This window comes from Danio aesculapii, chromosome 6 (genome assembly GCF_903798145.1).
Source record: "Danio aesculapii chromosome 6, fDanAes4.1, whole genome shotgun sequence".
Taxonomy (NCBI): domain Eukaryota; kingdom Metazoa; phylum Chordata; class Actinopteri; order Cypriniformes; family Danionidae; genus Danio; species Danio aesculapii.
This window is the reverse complement of record NC_079440.1, coordinates 2393877-2414866: the sequence shown is the minus strand read 5'-3', so window position 1 is coordinate 2414866 and position 20990 is coordinate 2393877. Positions and strand designations below refer to the sequence as shown.

The following is a 20990-nucleotide window of genomic DNA, read 5'->3' as shown; positions in this document are numbered from 1 at the left end:
ATACTCTCTTTCAGAGACTATGTGTAATGTAATACCTCTTGTTCTTGTGGCATTGAGCTAATAATAATAAAAATTCCTGAAGTTTAAAGCACACATCTTAACATCTCGCTGAGTTCAAGAGTTAATTCATGATACTTATGCATTCACTCTGTAATTACTTATTGAATTAAAAGCTACTGTACATCTGACTATTATTAAGTTTGAAATATTTAAAATCCACTTATCTATAACCTACCACCGAGTCTATCAGTTGTGTGGGCCACATGGCGTCCTCTACCGTCCGCCATTTATGTTTACAACGGAAATATAGTATCTCTTCCCGGAACTACGTGAGTCAACGTGGAAGCTAGTGGCGCGAAATCACGGTGGACATATGGGTGAGTTTATATATGTACAATTCAGCTCTGAACTTAATTTAATTGATTTCTGTTTACGAGTTTTGCGGAATTATTTGCTAAAACTTCAACTTAAATGGTTCTGAACTCGTGGTTTTAGCAAAAACAGACGGAGGAAGGCAATAACGTTAAACTGAGAGCTAATCATGTCACACAACAAACATTTCAATGCTAAAAACAAGACAAACCCTAAATATACGACATTAAGAGACGGTAAAATATAATAATATAGACAGACCGAGGTGAACTGAATGTTATTTTTATGCAGCTTTCATCTTAATTATGAAATGACACACAATATCCTTGTTTTCATTATTTTATGTCAGTGACTTTTCAACAAATATTTGCGAAGAGTCATAAAAATAGTAATAAAAAGGAGACAGTCATTTGTTCATGTGGTCTATGCTTTTTTCTTGTTAAATGCTTTATTCTTGTGATATATTTATAGCTATGTGATTTGCTATATAAGTTTATTTATAATGCTTTATTTACACTGACTGTACGTGTGTCTGTTACAGTACTATACTACTGTGTTTGCCTCCTGACCGAGAACGCTGAGGTTGTGAATGTGTGTGTTGTTAATGGAGGATAGTCGTCATTATTATGTCTTATTAATGCAGAGAGTGTGTGTGTGTGTTAATGGAGGTAAGTCATCATCATCATCATTGTGTGTTATTAAAGCTGATGTTGTGAGTGTGTGTGTGAATGTGTGTGTGTGTTGTTAATAGAGGTTAGTCATCTATATTGTGTGTTATTAATGCAGAATGTGTGTGTTGTTAATGGAGGTTAGTCATCATCATCATCATCATTGTGTGTTATTAACGCTGATGTTGTGAATGTGTGTGTGTTGTTAATGGAGGTTAGTCCTCTATATTGTGTGTTATTAATGCAGAATGTGTGTGTGTTGTTAATGGAGGTTAGTCCTCTATATTGTGTGTTATTAATGCAGAATGTGTGTGTGTGTTAATGGAGGTTAGTCCTCTATATTGTGTGTTATTAATGCAGAATGTGTGTGTGTGTTAATGGAGGTTAGTCCTCTATATTGTGTGTTATTAATGCAGAATGTGTGTGTGTGTTAATGGAGGTTAGTCCTCTATATTGTGTGTTATTAATGCAGAATGTGTGTGTGTTAATGGAGGTTAGTCATCATCATCATTGTGTGTTATTAACGCTGATGTTGTGAATGTGTGTGTGTTGTTAATGGAGGTTAGTCCTCTATATTGTGTGTTATTAATGCAGAATGTGTGTGTGTTGTTAATGGAGTTTAGTCCTCTATATTGTGTGTTATTAATGCAGAATGTATGTGTGTGTGTGTGTGTGTGTTGTTAATGGAGGATAGTCATCTATATTGTGTGTTATTAATGCAGAATGTGTTGTGAAAATGTGTGTGTGCAGGTGAAGATGAGCAAGCGAAGGCCAGTCGCGCTCTCTGATGTCCAGTGTGTCTCTCTGGTCCGTCCTCCGTCCTCATGTTATTTCAGATGTTGTGATGGAGTGTTTTGCTGATGTGTGTGTGTTCAGGTTCAGGAGCTCCTGCGGGAGAGATTGTGTCATCAGAAGTTGCCAGATCAGCCCATAGGCCTCGACTCACAGCACAAGTGTGTTCACTTCACTTACTATGTGTATGTGTTTATGTGTGGATCTGAACGCTTAACCTGTTTGTGTGGATGTGAATAGTTAGCCCATGTGTGTGGGTGGATTTTTTATTCTGTATGTGTATTCTTACACTGAATCTACATGTGTGTGTGTGTGTGTGTTCTTACCCTGTGTATATGTTTGCATGTTTATGTGTAAACTTAAACGCTTAATCTGAGTGTGTGTATTCTTGTGTTTTCGGTGGATTCTTAGTCCCTGTGTGTGTATGTATGCGTGAACTTGAACGCTTAAATCTATGTGCATGTTTGTGTGTGTATTCTTATCCTGTGTGTTTTTGTGTTTGTGTGTGTGTACTTAACCTGTGTGTGTGTGTGTGTTCAGGCACCTGCTGGAGCTGCTGAGACGAACTGCTGTTCATGGAGAAAGTAACTCGGTCCTCATCGTCGGTCCTCGAGGATCTGGTAAAACTATGGTAGGATTTACTGACGGCTGTTTCTTACTGATGTCTGAAAATCCAAATTAAATGCAGATATCGTCATTTATTCACTCTCATGTCTGTATAATTATGTTTTAGATGAAAGTTCATGCCGCAACATTCGTCATTAAAGCCCTGAAAATGTTCCCTTAATAAAAACATAATATAATTAAAAAATGTATTAATTAATATAATATTTTACTGCAGTACATAAAAATAACAATAAATCCAGGGTTATGTCTGTGCAATAGCCGAGTGGTTAGCGCGCTGACATATGGTGCTAGTAGCACTTCAGGGCGTCCTGAGTTCGAATCCCGGCTCAAGTACATTTCCCGTCCCTACCCCCTGTCTCTCTCCCACTTCACTTCCTGTCTATAATATTTATATTCTAATATTTAGGTAATAATATTTATATATATAGTCATATTTACTTAATAAAGGCCAAAAATAAATCTTTATAAAGGTTATATTTCTTTATTTTTCTATGATAATTTTTAACATTTATTTTGATAAAATGTTTTTGGTCTGAAATGTCCTTTGCTTTCAAGCGGCCTAGTCTCTGTTCATCAGGGGTCGACACAGCGGAATGAACTGCCAACTATTCCAGCATATGTTTTACACAGCAGATGCCCTTCCAGCTGCAACCCAGTACTGGGAAACACCCATACACACTCATTCACACACATACACTACAGCCAATTTAGTTAATCAGTTACTCTATAGCGCATGTGTTTGGACTGTGGGGGAAACCGGAGCAGCCGGAGGAAACTCACACCAACACGGGGAGAACATGCAAACTCGGAAATATCTACTGGCCCAGCAGGGACTTAAACCAGCAACCTTCGTGATGTGAGGCCACAGTGCTAACCACTGAACCACCGTGACGCCTGGTTTAAATTTTCCAAAAAGTATATTTACAATATGCAATTATTCTAATAACATATATTTTTAAATATGTACATGTATGTACTGTTTATACTCTTCATTTAAAACACTGGCATTGTGTTGTCTGAGAAATTAATATAAATGTGAAAACAAAGCACCTTTTTTGTTATTTTATGCACCTAAATGACATCAGTTTTACTTTAATTTTGTAAGAAATGTTGTCAGCAGTTACAAAATAAAACAATCAATGTATTTTAAATCCAGAGTAGCTGAGCATTTCTTAGTGGTCATTGTGTTGTAATGTTTGCCGATGTGTGTGTGTGTTGTGCAGTTGTTGGGTTGTGTTCTCCGAGAGCTCATGAGTCTGAAGGAGGTGCAGAAGAATGTTCTGCTGGTGGAGCTGAACGGTGAGATCCTGCACATCATCTTAATGTGGTGTATACTCTATATTAAACACTGGCTGTGTTTCCATTCAAACATGTGAATTAGATTCAAACTCAACTGGAATACAGCATAAAACATTAGTAAATAAAGCAGCGTTTCCAGTATATGAGAAGCAGAAGAGAACAAAATCATCACTTCCTGATAAACTGGAGGAAATATCAGACTGAGAATGTAGTTTGATGTATTGGGATTTGCCATTGTGGTGTTTGTTCTCCTCTAATATACGCAGTGAACGCGGTGGCTTTTGGAGGCGTGAGACTGGATCGCAGACAGATGCTCAAGACCCTGGGTGACCAACCCTGTTCCTGGAGATCGACCTTCCTGCAGATTTCAGTTGCAACCCATATCAAACACACCTGCCTGTGATTATCAAGTGCAGTTCAGGTCCTAATTATTCGGTTCAGGTGTGTTTGATCATGGTTGGAGCTGAACTTTACAGGAAGGTCGATCTCCAGGAACAGGGTTGAGCACCACTGCGGAGGGAATAGTAATAGGAGAATAATAATACTGAAGCACTGTGATGACAGCCTGACACCTGAGGCCTTTTACAGTCAGCAGAACAACAGATCTTTTACAGTAGAAAGCTGCAAACTCCATGAAACACACATTTAAATCTGATCAGCATCTCGCAAAAACTACATCTCAGACTGATGAAGCGCATGTGGGAGATGTTTATATTGTAGTTTATACACACTCAGTGGGGTTTTTTTTGCGTGTTTACAAAATGTATGCCCATCTTGCCATTTCCATTAGGCGTTTTTAAGTGATATTCCAAAATATGCATAAAATGTGTAGATGAAAACATAGTGTTTGTTTTACAGTCTAAAGTCATGCACAATCATGATCTAAAAGTCTTGAAGATCATGTGTTACATCAGCCCAGTCGAGCTTGATCAGATTAGGATTTGTGTGTATACGTGACTTTTACATCTTAGTTTGTGCACATTTTTTCTTATCAGATAAAAAGTTTATCATACTCATTTGATACTATTTTTATGCACATTTTTGCACATCTTGGTGTTTCCATTACGCTTTTTTTTAAATGGAAAATTTCTAAATGCACAAAAAAAAAATAGGTGGATGGAAACTCAGCTAGTGAAGTTTGCAGTTCAGCATTGCAACATGTAACGACCTGCGTACGGAGCAATATGGATAGCCCTCATAATGAACAAAGTTTGCAAAGATGATTTTCCCTCAGTAGTAGTTTATTGTCCAGAAAATGAGTATATTGTCATCTACAAACTAAATGCCGCACATAGGGTTACTGAAGAAAAGGAAAGTAAACGGAGCAACAGAGTACATTACCCTCACATACATGCAGGGGCTCGTAGCAAGAACAAAAAAAAAGGGGCCATACACCTTACTCATTACAAACAGTCTGGTTTTCTGAACGCAGGTCTTCTGCAGGTGGATGATAAAATCGCTCTGAAAGAAATCACGCGGCAGCTGCATCTGGAGAACGTCGTAGGAGACAAAGTGTTTGTGAGTTTCTGATGTTATTAGTGAAGTCCTTTCTGTTGCTCCATTAAAAGAGACTCACTGTTTACTCTTATTCAAGTGGTTTCAAGTCTTTATGAGTTTCTCTATTCTGTTGAACACAAAGAAGATATTTTGAAGAATGTTGGAAACCAGTAACCATTACCTTCCATTGTTGGAACACTAAGGAAGTCGATGATTACTGGTTTCCAACATTCTTCAAAATATCTTCTTTTTTGTTAGGCAGAAGAAAGAAACTCATAAATGTTTGAAACGTGTGTAAATGATTAATGAATGTAATAATGACAGAATAACATTTTCGGGTGAACTATCCCTTTAATGTTCTTGTGCTAATGGTTTTTACTTGTATTTCAGGGCAGTTTTGCAGAGAATCTGGCTTTTCTTTTGGAGGCTCTCAAGAAAGGTGAAGCTTCAGATATTTTATGTAACCTGCATTATTCTATATGATATATATTTATATTATTGTACTATATTTTTAAATGATTTAATTTTCACAAATTTTTATTTATTTCATTAATAATTAATAACTTATTCATTTATTTATTTGTTTATTTATTTATTTATTTTCTCATTAGTCGTTGTGTGTAGCTGTAGGTTTTAGTAATTTTTCTGTAAAAGGTCATTTGTTTGTCCTTTTCTTCATTTCCTATATGTTTATTTACCTTTTAAGTTTTAAGAATATTAAGTTATTTATCATATATCAAGCTGAAAAAAACATATCTAATGTTTTTAATGTAAAATTGTTTAAAAAAGTGTAATCTCTTATTGGATTACAAAGTTATTATTATGTAATATATTTTTATCTAAAAGGATCTTGCTTTTTGTCATGAAATGTTGCTAATGTGGCATTAAATAAACAAGCTTAAGTTTTTATTCTACTATTTGTCATTTTAAAATTTCCTATATATTTATTTACTTTTTAAGTTTTGAGAATATTAAGTTATTTATCATATATCGAACCAAAAACCCATATCTAATGTATTTAATGTACAATTTCACATTTTTATTTATTTATTTATTGATTTATTTTTGTATCATCTGTTATTCAATATATTGGTCTTGCCATGAATCATCTATAACAGGGGGGCCCAAAGCTCCAACTTTATTCAACACACCTGCCTGGAATTTCTAGTATACCTAGAAAGAGCTTGATTAGCTGGTTCAGGTGTATTTAACTGAGGTTGGAACTAAAATATACAGGACACCAGCCCTGAGTTTGGGCACCTCTGATCTAGAAGTTGCAGATGTGGCCTTAAACAACAACAAACAAACAAACAACATAGTTTTAAAGTTTTGGTCCTACCATTTTTAGTACTTATTTTATGCATTATGCAACATGTCTAATTTTAGTCTAGTTTGTTTTGCACCATTTACATTTTTTTATTAGTTCACAAGATTTATCATTGATATTTTATTTTATTTCAGTTTTTTTTATTATTAAAAAATGGATCTCATTATATTAAGTGGCCTTAACTAGTATGCACTTGCATCAAAATATTAATACAATGTACTTGCTGTGTGCATAATGTATTGCAGAACAATTGTGGTACACAAGTTTGCACAGGTTTGGTGGTATGGGTAGGTTTAAGGGTGGGTTAAAGTATAAGGGATGGTCAACAGTTTAAAGATGTAATCACAGACAGTAATTACAGTTGTAATTATTACATGCATGTATTTAATCAATCATAAGTACAACGTGAAAGCTATTGACACAATAAGTACACTGTAAAGAATGATTAATGTCTGTGTAAGTACATATTAGTTAAGCCACTTAATATATAGTCAGACCAAAATATCTTTAAGAGTTTTTTTCTAACCATTCAAGCATTGCTTCACCTGCTGGTTACAGTCGTTTAGCTGATTTTCTTCTGAAATAGCTTTATTTTTTCTGCTGTGTTGTCAGGTGATAAGAGCAGCAGTCGTCCTGTGCTCTTCTTACTGGATGAGTTTGATCTGTTCGCTCATCATAAGAACCAGACGCTGCTCTACAATCTGCTGGATGTTTCTCAGTCTGCGCAGACGCCTGTGGCTGTGGTCGGACTCACATGCAGACTGGTGGGGCTCCATACAAAACAGCCAGCAAACATCTTTAATGATGTCTGTTTACGTCATTACTCTTCATGCAGTGTTGTTCATTGTATTTGTGTGTGTGTGTGTGTGAGTTGTAGGATGTGCTGGAGCTGCTGGAGAAGCGGGTGAAGTCTCGATTCTCTCACAGACAGATTCACCTCTTCAGTTCGCTCTCCTTCAGTCAGTATGTGGATGTGGTTCGACAGCAGCTCGGTTTACCTCAGGATTTCCCAGATCACAGATTCTCCAGCCAGTGGAATCAGAGCGTCACGGTACTCATAGACACAGGCAGACAGACAGACATGCTTGTATACATGATTTACAGGGACTCCATAGCCATAATGTGTTTTATTCAGTAAAAACATTGATTTATTTACTGTTTATTTATTAAAAACAGCTCGTTATGCTGCTTGATGTTGCTAACTGATATTTTCTTATTATAATATTCTACTTTCTGTGTCTAGTCATGCACACACTTGTTTGTAGAGCAAGGAGTTTGACCGTTTATTATTCAGATTCAGTTTCCTATAGGAGAAATGACTAGGAAGTTGTAAAACAATCACAAAAACAAGCAACTCAAAAAGCTCTGCATTGAAAAAATCAGGTCAATATAGTAATCACCACTTATATTTATTTAGTGGGTAGCGCTGTCGCCTCACAGCAAGAAGGTCGCTGGTTCGAGCCTCGGCTGGGTCAGTTGACATTTCTGTGTGGAGTTTGCATGTTCTCCCCGTGTTGGCGTGGGTTTCCTCTGGGTGCTCCGGTTTCCCCCACAGTCCAAACACATGCGCTATAATTGGGTAAGCTAAATTGGCCCTAGTGAATGTGTGTGTATGGGTGTTTCCCCATGACGGGTTGCGGCCGGAAGGGCATCCGCTGCGTAAAACATGTGCTGGATAAGTTGGCAGTTCGTTCCGCTGTGGTGACCCCTGATTAATAAAGGGACTAAGCCAAAAAAAAAAATTATTTATTCATTCATTTATTTATTTATTTATTTATTTATTTATCATGTCTTATCCCAACCCTCAGAGAAAACCTGTGTCAACATTTACATTTCAAAAAACCTAGTTGAGTGTGATTGTTTTACTGGATGCCTTTATTTAATATACTAATTAAATCAAGAAACCAGAGTCCTCTCTTGGCTATATTTCTTAGCTAGAGTTTTGTTTAGGACCTTACATTGTAATGTTGTTCAAGGAATAAATTACATTCATACCTTACCACACAGGGTATCTTGATGGGTTCTGCAAATGAAGCCAATGTCCACTCCAGTGAAGAAAATTAATTACACCTTTATTAATAAGAAATCCAACGCAAAAGAAGAATAAAACAGTCACAATAACAAACCAAAATCCTTTACTTTATCCCCTGTTGAGAATAAAGGGCCTAAGACATTCAGTATACAGAAGTCAGTTTAAGCGCGCTGTTGGTCTGTCTGCTCAAACCTCTTATACAGTATTCCAGCCTTGAATACAGGCGTGCCTTTAATGTTGTAAGCTATCAAAGTTTGATATACTTGAGGATATCTGTTAATACATAGAAATCCCTTTCAGTAAATACACAGCAAAGTAAGAATTAGTGTCTGATATACTTGAGAATATCTGAAGTTTGATATACTTGAGAATATTTGTTAGTACATTGAAGAAATCCCTTTGTGTTCACTTTCTAGGGTGATGCATTTCAATACAAACATAGCAAAGCATTTCTTCTATTACTTCAGCATTCGGGCAGTCTGCCAGGAGTCTTGTCTTCCAAGGTCATAGCTCCTAGTTGGCAAATAAAATCATTTCCTGAAGATAACGCTCCCAAGCTTTTGGTTAGAAGTGTCATCTGGACCATTTCTGCCTTTATTGTCAGCAGAAAACAGACCCACTTCAGTACGTTGTCCTTGACCTCTGTTGAAAGCATTTCTTCTCATTGCTTATAGCGATTTTGCAAGCATATGAGTATCCGAATATCTAAGTAAAGTTTTTGTGTGTAATACAATTAGTCATTAAACCATCCCGACACTACGCTGTGTAAGCTGATTTTGTATAATTTGTGAAAAGTAGTATTCTGTAAACCACTACAACGAAGTCATACACATGTCATTAAACAAACTTGTCTCCCTGTAAACCACATAAACCTGGAAACACACACACAGACATACTGGTATGCATGGTTTACAGGGACTGTCCATAGGCATAATGTATTTTATACTGTAAAAAACATTTATTTATTGTGTCCTACCCAACTGCAACCCCTAAACCCAACTCAATCCAATGTTTATTTCAAAATAACCTCAAGTTTGATTTGGTAAACTGATTTTGTGTTAAAGTAGTATTCTCTAAACCAGGGGTCACCAATCTCGGTCCTGGAGGGCCGGTGTCCCTCCTAGGTTTAGCTCCAACTTACCCCAACACATCTGCTTGGGTGTTTCAAGTATACCTAGTAAGACGTTGATTAGCTTGTTCAGGTGTGTTTGATTAGGGTTGGAGCTAAAATCTGCAGGACACCGGCCCTCCAGGAACAAGTTTGGTAACCCCTGCTCTAAACCACTAAGTCCGAACCAAGTCATAACCACATAAACCTGTACAAACACACACACATGTCTGCTCGTCTGCTCACAGACACTCATGTTTACAGTCATTTATTCTCTGTTTCTCTGTGTTTCTAGAAACTGTGTGAAGATAAATCCGTTCTGGAGGTTTTAAAGAGAAGCTTCAACTCCAGTAAAGATTTCCGCACTCTGTATTCGCTGCTGGTACGCTCAAATTCATTACATTTTTTATAATCCTGTCATCAAGAGTTCTTGCATGTCTTTTTTTTTTTTGCATAGAAATTTCACCCTTATTGAAATCCAAACATGTCTCCTATTAGATTTGTGTAGATCTGATGAAAAAAAGTCAAATAAATAAAAACAGTTTGCATTGACATGGGTAAATGAATGCTCACTTTTTCAACAAGTGCAGCGTTTTCTTCAACCCAGGCTCATTCTGAAACGTACCTCCACGGACATTTCTGGAGACCGAAAATACGTCTCGACGGCATGTTTTTGTTTTCACGAATCCGCCAGAGGTCGCTGTGTACGCTTTCCGAGATCTCAAATTTCCCTCGCAAGTGCCATTCGCGCGTGCTGTTCTCGCGTAAACCCACCAGAGCCCGATGTCGACTCACTTTTGGACAGACTTTCTGACTGACTGAGCAAACGATCGGCTGACCCACCCTCCCCTTCCCTAAACTCAACCAATTTTATTGATTGACCCAAACAACCCACTTCCCTAAACCTAACCAACACGTTTCAAAAGCAATCCAGAAAAATAAAACCCCTCGTCTGATTTTTACCACGTTTTCAGATTTGACCACATCCTCACCCTGCTATTCACTTGTTTGTTTTATATTTTGGATTCTGTTTTTGTCTTACCTGCATTCTGGAACCGCTCTTCACCAGACTCAAACCCCCGTCTTCGTAGTCAACTCCTCTCTGCATGTCAAATCCGTCGACGTACGTGGCGCGCTAACGGGACAAACTGGTTGCAGCTGGAATTCCATCCATACGGAAGAGGTCAGCTGGTAAGCGTGAAAAGGAACGGCGTCACACCATGCCGCATCGTTCATTAAAAATAAAATGAAATGCAGCCATACGTACCTCCGCCTACGTAATTCGCTGTCTCCAGAAACATCCGCAGGGCTACGTTTTCACAATGAGCCTGTGTTGGTTTTCTTTAAGCTTTACTTAAAAGATTAAATAAAGAGTAATATTATATGCAGTTTGAGGTCAGACGTTTGAGGAACAGCATTGTTTTCTAATAGAGGTGTGAACCTACACTGGTCTCACGGTTCGGTTATGATTATCATGCCATCAATTCGGTTCAATTTGATATCACGGTGCATTGACGATGCTTTCCATTCAGTGTTATATTTTCCTCACAGCACAACAATTCTTGTATTAAAATGTATAAATATATTTATATACTATTTGTAATACAATTTTGTCCTTTAATACAGTCAGATATAGAAACTGCACCTTTAAAAACTCAAGTGCATGCACAGAACAACACGGGCATTTATAGCAAATAAACAAATATAAATATACCGCTCGCTTACTGAGCCGTGTGAGTTTGTTCTTACACCGCTATGATTGGTCACGGCCTCAACAGAAAGGTGCTGTTCACTGATGATGAACACTGATAATCGGCAGCGGCGATCACAACTGATCCATGATAGACGCGGTGGAGAAAACTCTGCAGGCACACGCTCGTGTCTGGATCCAGTATCGCTGTAACAGCTGAAAGGAGAGGAAAAGGCACGCCAGCAGGTCATGCCACAGTGAGAGAGAGAGAAATGGAGTACTTTTATTTTCTCAATCGCAGTGAAATATGGGCTTCTGCTGTAAGTGTCAGTGAAAGACTGTCCAGCAAACACACATGCAGTGAAATTGTGCAGCGTTTCTGCGTTTTTAAGTAGTTGGAGCATTGTAAACACTTGTGCTCTCCTCCCTTGCCATAGTAAGCTACGGAGACATGCCGCATATGAGATAAATGACGTCAGTATATAATAACCGGTTATGATTATGACTGAACTGATACCGAATTGTCCGCGTCTGCATCGCGGTGCACCGAAGAAACAATTCATATTGACACCCCTATGTTCTAATACCTTCCTCAGTCTGTGCATCTGCTTTAATCTTTATAACATGAGCTTTTGGCTGAATGTATTTGCCATCAGTTTTAATATTGGTTTTGTATAAAGTGACAGTTTTAGACATGCAGTATAATAAAGAAAACAGAATCAAATAAAGTATATTGTGTGTCAGCATGATAACAGCATATGTTCTCTCTCAGAAATGGATAAAGTACTAGAGACCCAGACTTAAGTAAAAGTACAAGTACTCTATCAAAAAGTGACTTGAGTAGAAGTAAAAGTGCTCTTTAAGCACCATACTTAAGTGGAAGTACTAAAGTATTCAACATTTTTTGTACTTAAGTATTGCAAGTAGTTTATTTCAAAATTTACTACTCAAGTACTGAAAGTAAAAGTACAAGTATTGTGTAATGTAGTTATTAAAGAATGCAGTCAAAAGACATCATATTGTTTTGTTTATTTTAAATCTCTTTTTTGGAGGCACGTCATTAAGCAGAACGAAAAGAAACATGACTTACAATACTGTTTTTCTCTCACGCTTGAACCACAGATCTGACAGATTATAACAGCTTTAACACACACCTTTCAAAGTTGTGTGTCACAAAAACAGTCCATAATCCACTCAAAACGCTATTGAAACCCATTTTCGGAGCACAATTTACTGGTTGTGAATGCTGTAAGCTTTAGAAATGAAAGCGTTGTTCACTGATGGCGGGAAGAACAGCCGCGGTTACAGTCTATGTATGTATAATACGCGGTTATCACAGGTAATCTATAATAGACACAGTGGAGAAAACTTGCACCTCATACACGCCCAGGTCTGGATCCACAAGTATCGCTTTAACAGCCAAGAGGAGATGAAAAGTTACCTCACAAACAGGCCAGCGGGTCAAATGTCTAAAGTGAGAGAGGCAGAGATGGAGTCTCACAACATTTCTCTGTAGTAGTGAAATAGCGGCTTGTGTGCTGTGCCGCCTTCACTCGCCCTCGCGCCTCCGTCCTTTGCCATAGTATTGCGACACCGCACATAGGAGATAAATGACGTCAGTACGTAATAACCCGTTATGATCTATTACTGAACCGATATCGACCATTTTGATACCCCGAATAACGAGTAACGATGCAGCTCATAAAAAATCTATCGGAGTAAAAGTATTAAACTCAACGAAAATACGTACTTAAGTAAAAGTGGAAGTAGGAGAAAAAAACAATACTCCAGTAAAGTACAGATACTGCCTTTTAGTACTTAAGTACAGTAGTGAAGTAGTTCTACTTCGTTACTATACATCTCTGTTCTCTATGAACTGTTGATGTTTTCAGCTTGTACATACATTTAACCTTAAGTCTGATTTATACTTCTGCGTCAAACACATGCGTATGCAGCCTTTGCATGGCCCTCGCCGTGGCTGACACCGATGCTGATGTGCACCTCTCATAAAATGTAACTACATGTCACAATGACACGTAGCGCAAGCTCTGGTCGGCTTGGTCGCAGTGAAGAGTGTGGGCTGTGTCGAGAGCCGCGAGCCCAATGGCGTGAATGTTTATAAGTGTGGAGTCCCGTGAAGGAGTTCCAGGTGGAAACTTTTGTTTTGTTTTTACGTTACGATTAAAGATGTCCGCCGGTTCCCACCTCTTAATGAGCGAGTTTGAGCTACTTGTACATTAGGGTAGCTTTCAGAAAAAACAAAACACCCTCGAAGAAACTCGACATAAAAACCTCACTGCCAGCTAGCGTTTCAGAAGTGTTATTGCAGAGCAACACAAACAGCACGGAGATGTATAAATGCACGACTACACGCAAGGCATGCGCCGTGGGTCAGTATAAACCAGGCTTTATTGTGTTCTGCATCTTCTGAAGGGATGCTTTGCCCTCCTAAAAAATTCTTCTTTAAAATCAAAATAAAAGAGCAAATAATAAAATAAAGCTTTAACCTTTAGCGCTTTATATACCTAAAAGAAGCCTGAAATGAGCCTGCAGAAAATGCTAGATCTGTTTTCCCCTATTCATGCAGTGTTTCTTCAACCCGTGTCTGTGTTTGTGTGCTGCAGTTTATGACTGTGAGTCGTGTGTCCGTCTCTCACTCCACTCTGTGTGAAGCTGATTTTCTTGAGTCCGGTCGCCTGATTTCTGCCGATTCCAAAGCTAACGTCCTTCATGGTGAGAAGAATCTGCTTGTTTTCCTACAGCTTCATCATCGTGATTTTCACTTGTCATTTTCATGCTCTTTGTACCTCGTCTCTCCAGGATATCTGCAGTGACGTGTTTATTCTTTTGCAGGTCTGTCTATTCTGGAGCTGTGTTTGATTATTGCCATGAAGCATCTGAATGACACCTATGATGGAGAACCCTTCAACTTCCAGATGGTCCACAATGGTAGCAAATCTCCGACATTTTATTTTAGTATATTTATTTTAGTATATTATAGTTTTCATTGCATTGCAATTTTACTTCTGAAAAAAAAAAGAAAATAATTTAACTGAGTCTTCAAAACATCTCCTCAGCAATTTATACTGATAAGAAAAGCCCATGACGGTGACGTAATAGGATGCATTTTTATTAGTATTATTATTATATTATATTAGTTACTATTATTATAATCTATTTGTCCCTAAAGCAGAAATTCTGGATGTTTTTCTCTCCTTTCACTCAGTGAAAATCTATAAATATCAGAACATTTGAAGTATTTTAATATTTTAAGTTGTTTTCGAGGCGTAAATAAATATATCTCTTTTTTTATCGACTTGTTATATGGAGACATTTTTATTAATGAAGTGTTAATTTCTGTATTTATATTTCAAGAATAATCAGTAATGCTAAGAATGCATTAAGAATTAGATTTTGACTATAAATGCACTTACACTCACTTAAAAAACACTTGCATTTTCTCTGTGCACACAGTATATTCACCTGTGAAATGCTTCTCTTTCTTCAGAGTTTAAGAAGTTCATTCAGAGGAAATCTCACTCCATCCATAAGTTTGAGAAGCCTGTGGTGATGAAGGTCAGTTTTCAGCATTAATGATAGCAGAATGCCTGCTGTTTTTGTCCTGCTGCCCTCTAGTGGTGAAACTGAGATATTACAGTGGCTTCTTTGGTTGTAGAGACAGTTCATCCAAAGCTGATTATTGCAAGTGGTGCTGACTGCAGAGCCACTTGGGCAGAGCTGAGCTCCAGCAAGAGGGAGCTTGATCTCCAGCTCCACCTTCCTTGCACTTCTTCTACGAGTGATGTCACGGGGGGTTAGGGGTGGGTGTACGCATTAAAACAGCTCAAGCTCCCCCTCGCTGGAGCTCAAATGGCTCAGCAGTGTCTCGATTATTGTCATCATTTGTTCACACTTGACTTTTCACAAACCTGAAGAGTTTCATTCTTCTGTTGAACACAATGTGTAATATTTAGATAAACATCAGCTGTTTAACGATCATTTAAACAACAATTAATAACAATCAAATGCTCCTCATCACATTTAAAGGGACAGTTCACCCAAAAATAAAAGTTTATTCATTATTTACTCGGCTTAAAGTGGTTTCAAACCGTAATGACTTTCATTTTACTGCTGAACACAAAAGAAGATCATTTGAAAAATGTTAGAAAGCTGTAACCATTGACTACCATATTGGGAAAAACAAGTATAATGGAAGTTAATGGTTACCGGTTTGCAGCATTTCTCAAATATCTTCATTTGTGTTTGACAATAGCATTTCTCATATATGGTGTGTGCTCTATATAATAGATAACATGTATGGTGTGTGTGTGTGTGTGTGTGTGTTCAGGCGTTCGAGCACCTGCTGCAGCTGGAGTTGGTTCGTCCGGTGGACTCTGGAGTCTGTAAAGTCCAGCGTGAGTATCAGCTGATGCGGCTGATGCTGGAGCACGGGCAGGTGATGGAGGCGCTGCAGAGGTACCCACAATGCCCCACTGATGTCAAACAGTGGGCTCTCTCCGCCTTCGCATGAACGCTTACATTTTAGGCATTTCCTTGTCTGTATATAGTTTTGGATTGCAATAAAATAAAATAATTTGGTAATAATGCGAACTAGTTTTCCCCTCAAAATCTTAAGATATGCAATAGATTTGCAAGATTAATTGTGGTTATTTCATGGTGTAAAATAGAGAATGGGGTAAATGCAGAGCTGGTGTTTCTTCCCATATCCCGTGTAACTTTCAGTAAACGGTTAATGTGATTTATTTTATTTATTTTTTATTTTATATGATTCCTTTAACGGCATCGATGTTGTAATGTAATTAAAATATAATCAGTTAAATAGACTTAAGCATTCATTTAGCTGTTCAAGTGTATAACGAGTTTGCATGCACGCCCCCGTCAAGATCAGTAGGTGAGCACAGAAACTCCATTAAAAACACTGCAGTAAAATAATCAATGTTCATATTTAAAGACATGATGGGGGAAAAAGTCATTTATGCAGTGCTTCTTGTACATTCTGAGACCCCCTTTATAACATATATCAATCAGGCAGTGGAGATCATTTCTTTAAAGGAAACAGACCTTAAACGGGGTGATTTTATAACAGGATACAGTTCACCGGTTACTTTTAAATTAAAAGTCCTCCTGTATATACCCTATTGCAAAAAAATACAAGGCCATTAAAAACGTGCATAATAAGAATATTTAGATTTTTATTTTTTTTCAAAAATATTTTGATTTGGATTTAATAAAAAAAATAAATAAAAAACAAAATTCTACATATTTTTATGATGCACGTTATTAAACAACCTTGTATTTATTTTTTCACCATGAAATACACACAATTAATTTGAGTTTTTCCTCAGAGTAACGAGTGTTTGTAATGAAGTCAATTGTGAGTTGAAAAAAAGACTTCCTTAAGAATGCACCACTGACATCAAACTTGAACCTGAATAGATGTAATTGTGTGTATATAGTATTAGTTTTCTTTAGTTTGCAATTTAAAAAATAAATATTTGGTCATATTGCATCTTAAGGTTGCATTAGATAAAAAAATATATATTTTATTTTGATTTGGATTTAATCAAAAATATATACATCAGTCAGGCAGTGGAGATCTTTTCTTTAAAGGAAACAGACCTTAAACGGGGTGATTTTATAACAGGATACAGTTCACCGGTTACTTTTAAATTAAAAGTCCTCCTGTATATACACCATTGCAAAAAAATACAAGGCCATTAAAAACGTGCATAATAAGAATATTTAGATTTTTTTTTTCCAAAAATATTTTGATTTGGATTTAATAAAAAAATAAAATAAATAAAATTCTAAATATTTTTATGATGCACGTTATTTAAACAACCTTGTATTTATTTTTTCACCATGAAATACACACAATTAATTTGAGTTTTTCCTCAGAGTAACAAGTGTTTGTAATGAAGTCAACTGTGAGCAGAAAAAAAGACTGCCTTCATGTAGTGGAAATAAAACAAAACAAAACAAAAACACAGAAATCCTACCAATTACAGACATTTTTTCCTAAATGCACCACTGAATACATGTAATTGTGTGTATATAGTATTAGTTTTTTTAGTTTGCAATTTAAAAAAGAAATATTTGGTCATATTGCATCTTAAGGTTGCATTAGATTAAAAAATATATATATATTTATTTTATTTTGATTTGGATTTAATAAAAAATATATATAAAAAAAATCAAAATCTTCTTATTATGCACATTATTTAATGCCATTTGTTATAGAAATTTAAGCTTTTATTAGTGATTTATTTCAGGTGATATTTTCCCCCTCTGGTTGGCGTTTATTTAATTTTTACCAAAATCATGTAAAATAATATTCCAATAATAACATCCAACACAAATGCTAAACCATTTAAATGTGGCATAAATCTATCTGTTAATCATCTGATAAAGCATTTTATTAACATGTAGTTTCTTTTATTGATGAAACTGTTAACGGTCTGACTTTACAGTGAGGTTTCATTCGTTAATGTTAGCTAACGTATTTACTAACATGAACTAATTATGAACAATACATGTACAGCATTTATCAATCACAGTTCAACATTTACTAAAGCATTACTAAAGCTTGTAAACATTAGTGAATGCACCGTGAGTTAACATGCACAGCTGTATTTTCATTAAATAACATGAACAAATGCTGTAATGTATTGTTCATAAATGCATTGACTAATGCAACCTTATTGTAAAGTGTTACCAATGCATTTAACACAAACACTTCACATTTATCAGGATGACCTTAATTAATTTGAGTTGTTTGTCCACTTGAAGCGCCGAATACATTATTATAGCCCTGTATTTATGATCGTTTGATTTTATTTAGTGTGGAAGAAATATTAATACAGGCCCAGAATGTTAAAAATAAAGAGCTAAATAGGCTCAGTGTTCATTTAAAAGTGGTGTTGATAAGTCACTCATTAACAAAGAGTGTACAAAACGTCTTTATATTTAGAAAAAAAACACAATCACATGCATAATCAATCAGTGATTCTGGGTCTGCAATAGACAAGTGTGTAGAAAACACCCAGCAATACAATCTTCTGGAGTAATTTCTTTATAAAGTACTGTTGTTTTGATTAGTGACACTGAACAGAAGAGAGCAACATCATGCTAGTCTAATCATTTAAAACCAACAATTCTATTTACATTATTGATGTCCTGTACACGTGTGTGTGTGTGTTGGTGGAGATTTACAGATGGATGTGAAATGTCTGGTAACACATTCAGGGCAATAATAATAATAATAACCGGCGTTTGTTTTCACAGTACTGAGAGTTTGTCACATTGTTCATGAAATAAATAAAGCGCTTCATATGCTACAGTTGCAAATGCTGTATGCTGTGGTTTGCATAATCGCGGTAGTGAGCAAAGAATCCTGCGTCCCTGAATACTGCTGTAGTGTTTCACAAAGACATGAAGAGAGAGATGGAGGAGAGAGAGCGAGCGTTATGCAGATTTACACACTTCAAACAGGAGATTAATCAACATAGCATTCAGATTTAAAGGGGTCATGAAGTACCTCAGACTTTTTTTATTTGATAATTCTCTGATCTCCGTTTGTCATCAAGAACTTTACATTTAAAAAAAACCCTGTTTATTTTGAAGTCTTTGTCTATTTTCTGAGCTGTTTTTGATTTTCATTATCAGAACGCTCTGTTTGAGTGGGCGTGGCCGATTGTAATCTCTAAAGTAAATGCCCACTGCTCTGATTGGCACTTACCACTTAAAGGGGTCATGAACTACCTCAGATTTTTTTTTTTAAATGAGGTGTTTCTCTGATCTCCATTTCAAGAACTTTACACTAACAAAAAAAAAAAGCTTGTTTAGAAGTGTTTGTCTATGTTCTGTGGCGTTTTTAACCCTCATTATCAGAACACTCGAGTGGGCGTGGCCGATTGTAGACTCCGAATCAGAAAGAGCTTTATTGCCAGGTATGTTCACACATATGAAGAATTTGTTTTTGTGAGCAGTAGACATTTACTCTAAAGTAAAGGGGGTCATGATTTCATTCGTTGTTGTTTATTTTTTTTATTTTGTATTTTTCCTGATCTTCATTAATGTCATCGAGAACTCAAAAAACAAACAAACCCCGAAACCTTTATTTCGACGTATTTGTCTATTTTCTGTGCTGTTTTCGAGCCTCATTATCATAACGCTGTATTTGAGAGGGCGTGTCCAATTGTAATCTCTAAAGTAAACGCCCACTGCTTTGATTGGCATTTACCACTTAAGGGGGTCATGAGCTACCTCAGGGGTTTTTTTTAAACTTCTGTATTCCTCTGATCTCCAGTTATGTCGTCATGAAGTTTACTTTATAAAAATTGTTTATTTAGAAGTAGTTGTCGATTTTCTGTGTTGTTTTTAAGCCTCATAATCAGAATGCTGTTTGAGTGGGCGTGGCCTATTGTAGACTAAAGTAAATGCCTCTTACACAGATCTTGATTGAACTTGTTTTTCCTCTTATCTTCATTAATGTTATCAAGAACATTACATTAAAACAAATTATTATTTAGATGCATTTGTCTATTTTCTGTGCTGTTTTTGAGCCTCCTGATCAGAACGCTCTGTTTGAGTGAGCGTGGCCAATTCTAAAAGTCAACAGCCACTGCTCTGATTGGCACTTACCACTTAAAGGGGTCTACCTCAGCATTTTTTATTGGGTATTTCTCTGATCTCTATTTATGGTAAAAAAAACTTTATTTAGAAGTATTGGTCAGCTTTCTGTGCTGTTTTTAAACCGCCTTATCAGAACGCTCTGTTTGAGTGGGCGTGGCCAATGGTAGACTAAGGTAAATGCAAAATGGTCTGATTGGCTGACAGTTTTGCATATTTGCATTTGTGGATCAAGGATTATCCACCCTATTAATTCAGAGAGAAGAACATTGCTTTGATATAAGCTGGTTTTAGAGGTATCACAAAACTTTTGAGTTCTCAAACTTACAGGATATATATATATATATATATATATATGTATATATATATATATATATATAGTTCATGACACCTTTAAACTAAGTGGTAGTTTTACTCTTTTGAGTCACATTAGCTTCATTTGCTTTAAGAAATGCAGAATTTGATTTATATGAACAGTTTTCAAGACTGAAGAACTCAACTTTATGGGGTACAAATGATCAATAATAAAAAAAAATGAATGTTTCTGCAGCTTTCTTCCATAATAAATGAATAAACTCTGCATTTCAGAAGCACTAAAACAATGGCAGATGTTGTGATTGAGCAGTGGACATCAGCAGAGGCAGATTCACATCATTTTAGTTCATCAAAGCTGTCATAATTGTAGCATTAATTGTAAATGTGCCATCTTGATGCTTTGATTGTGATGTATTTTATGTAATATCCCAAAGCGCACAAGTGACCCCGGAGCACAAAACCAGTTTTAAGCGGCACGGGTGTGTTTTTTTTTGGCCAAAACTACATAGTATCGGTCAAAATTAGAGATTTGTATTTTATGCCAAACATCTAAAGGATTAAGTAAAGATCAAGCTCCACGGAGACATTTATTAAACGCATTACCATAAACA

The 20990-nt window shown here is 36.5% G+C and overlaps 2 protein-coding genes across 3 annotated transcripts in view; one reads left to right on the top strand and one right to left on the bottom strand.

The window, feature by feature from the left end:
* Window positions 1-328: 328 nt before the first annotated feature.
* Window positions 329-16189, top strand: orc4 (origin recognition complex, subunit 4). Its single transcript, XM_056458950.1, has 14 exons — window positions 329-377; window positions 1791-1847; window positions 1917-1993; window positions 2373-2463; window positions 3683-3758; window positions 5191-5276; window positions 5646-5694; window positions 7195-7346; window positions 7460-7633; window positions 10018-10104; window positions 14037-14145; window positions 14266-14361; window positions 14921-14988; window positions 15761-16189. The coding sequence occupies exons 2-14, from the start codon at window positions 1797-1799 to the stop codon at window positions 15941-15943; spliced, it is 1299 nt and encodes a 432-aa protein (XP_056314925.1). The 5' UTR covers window positions 329-377; window positions 1791-1796; the 3' UTR covers window positions 15944-16189.
* Window positions 16190-20482: 4293 nt separating this feature from the next.
* Window positions 20483-20990, bottom strand: part of acvr2ab (activin A receptor type 2Ab) — a 45904-nt gene continuing 45396 nt past the window's right edge. For both annotated transcript variants that reach the window (XM_056459318.1, XM_056459320.1), the window contains exon 11: window positions 20483-20990. This exon is cut by the window's right edge and continues 1307 nt beyond it. The gene's annotated coding sequence lies outside the window, so the exon portion shown is untranslated.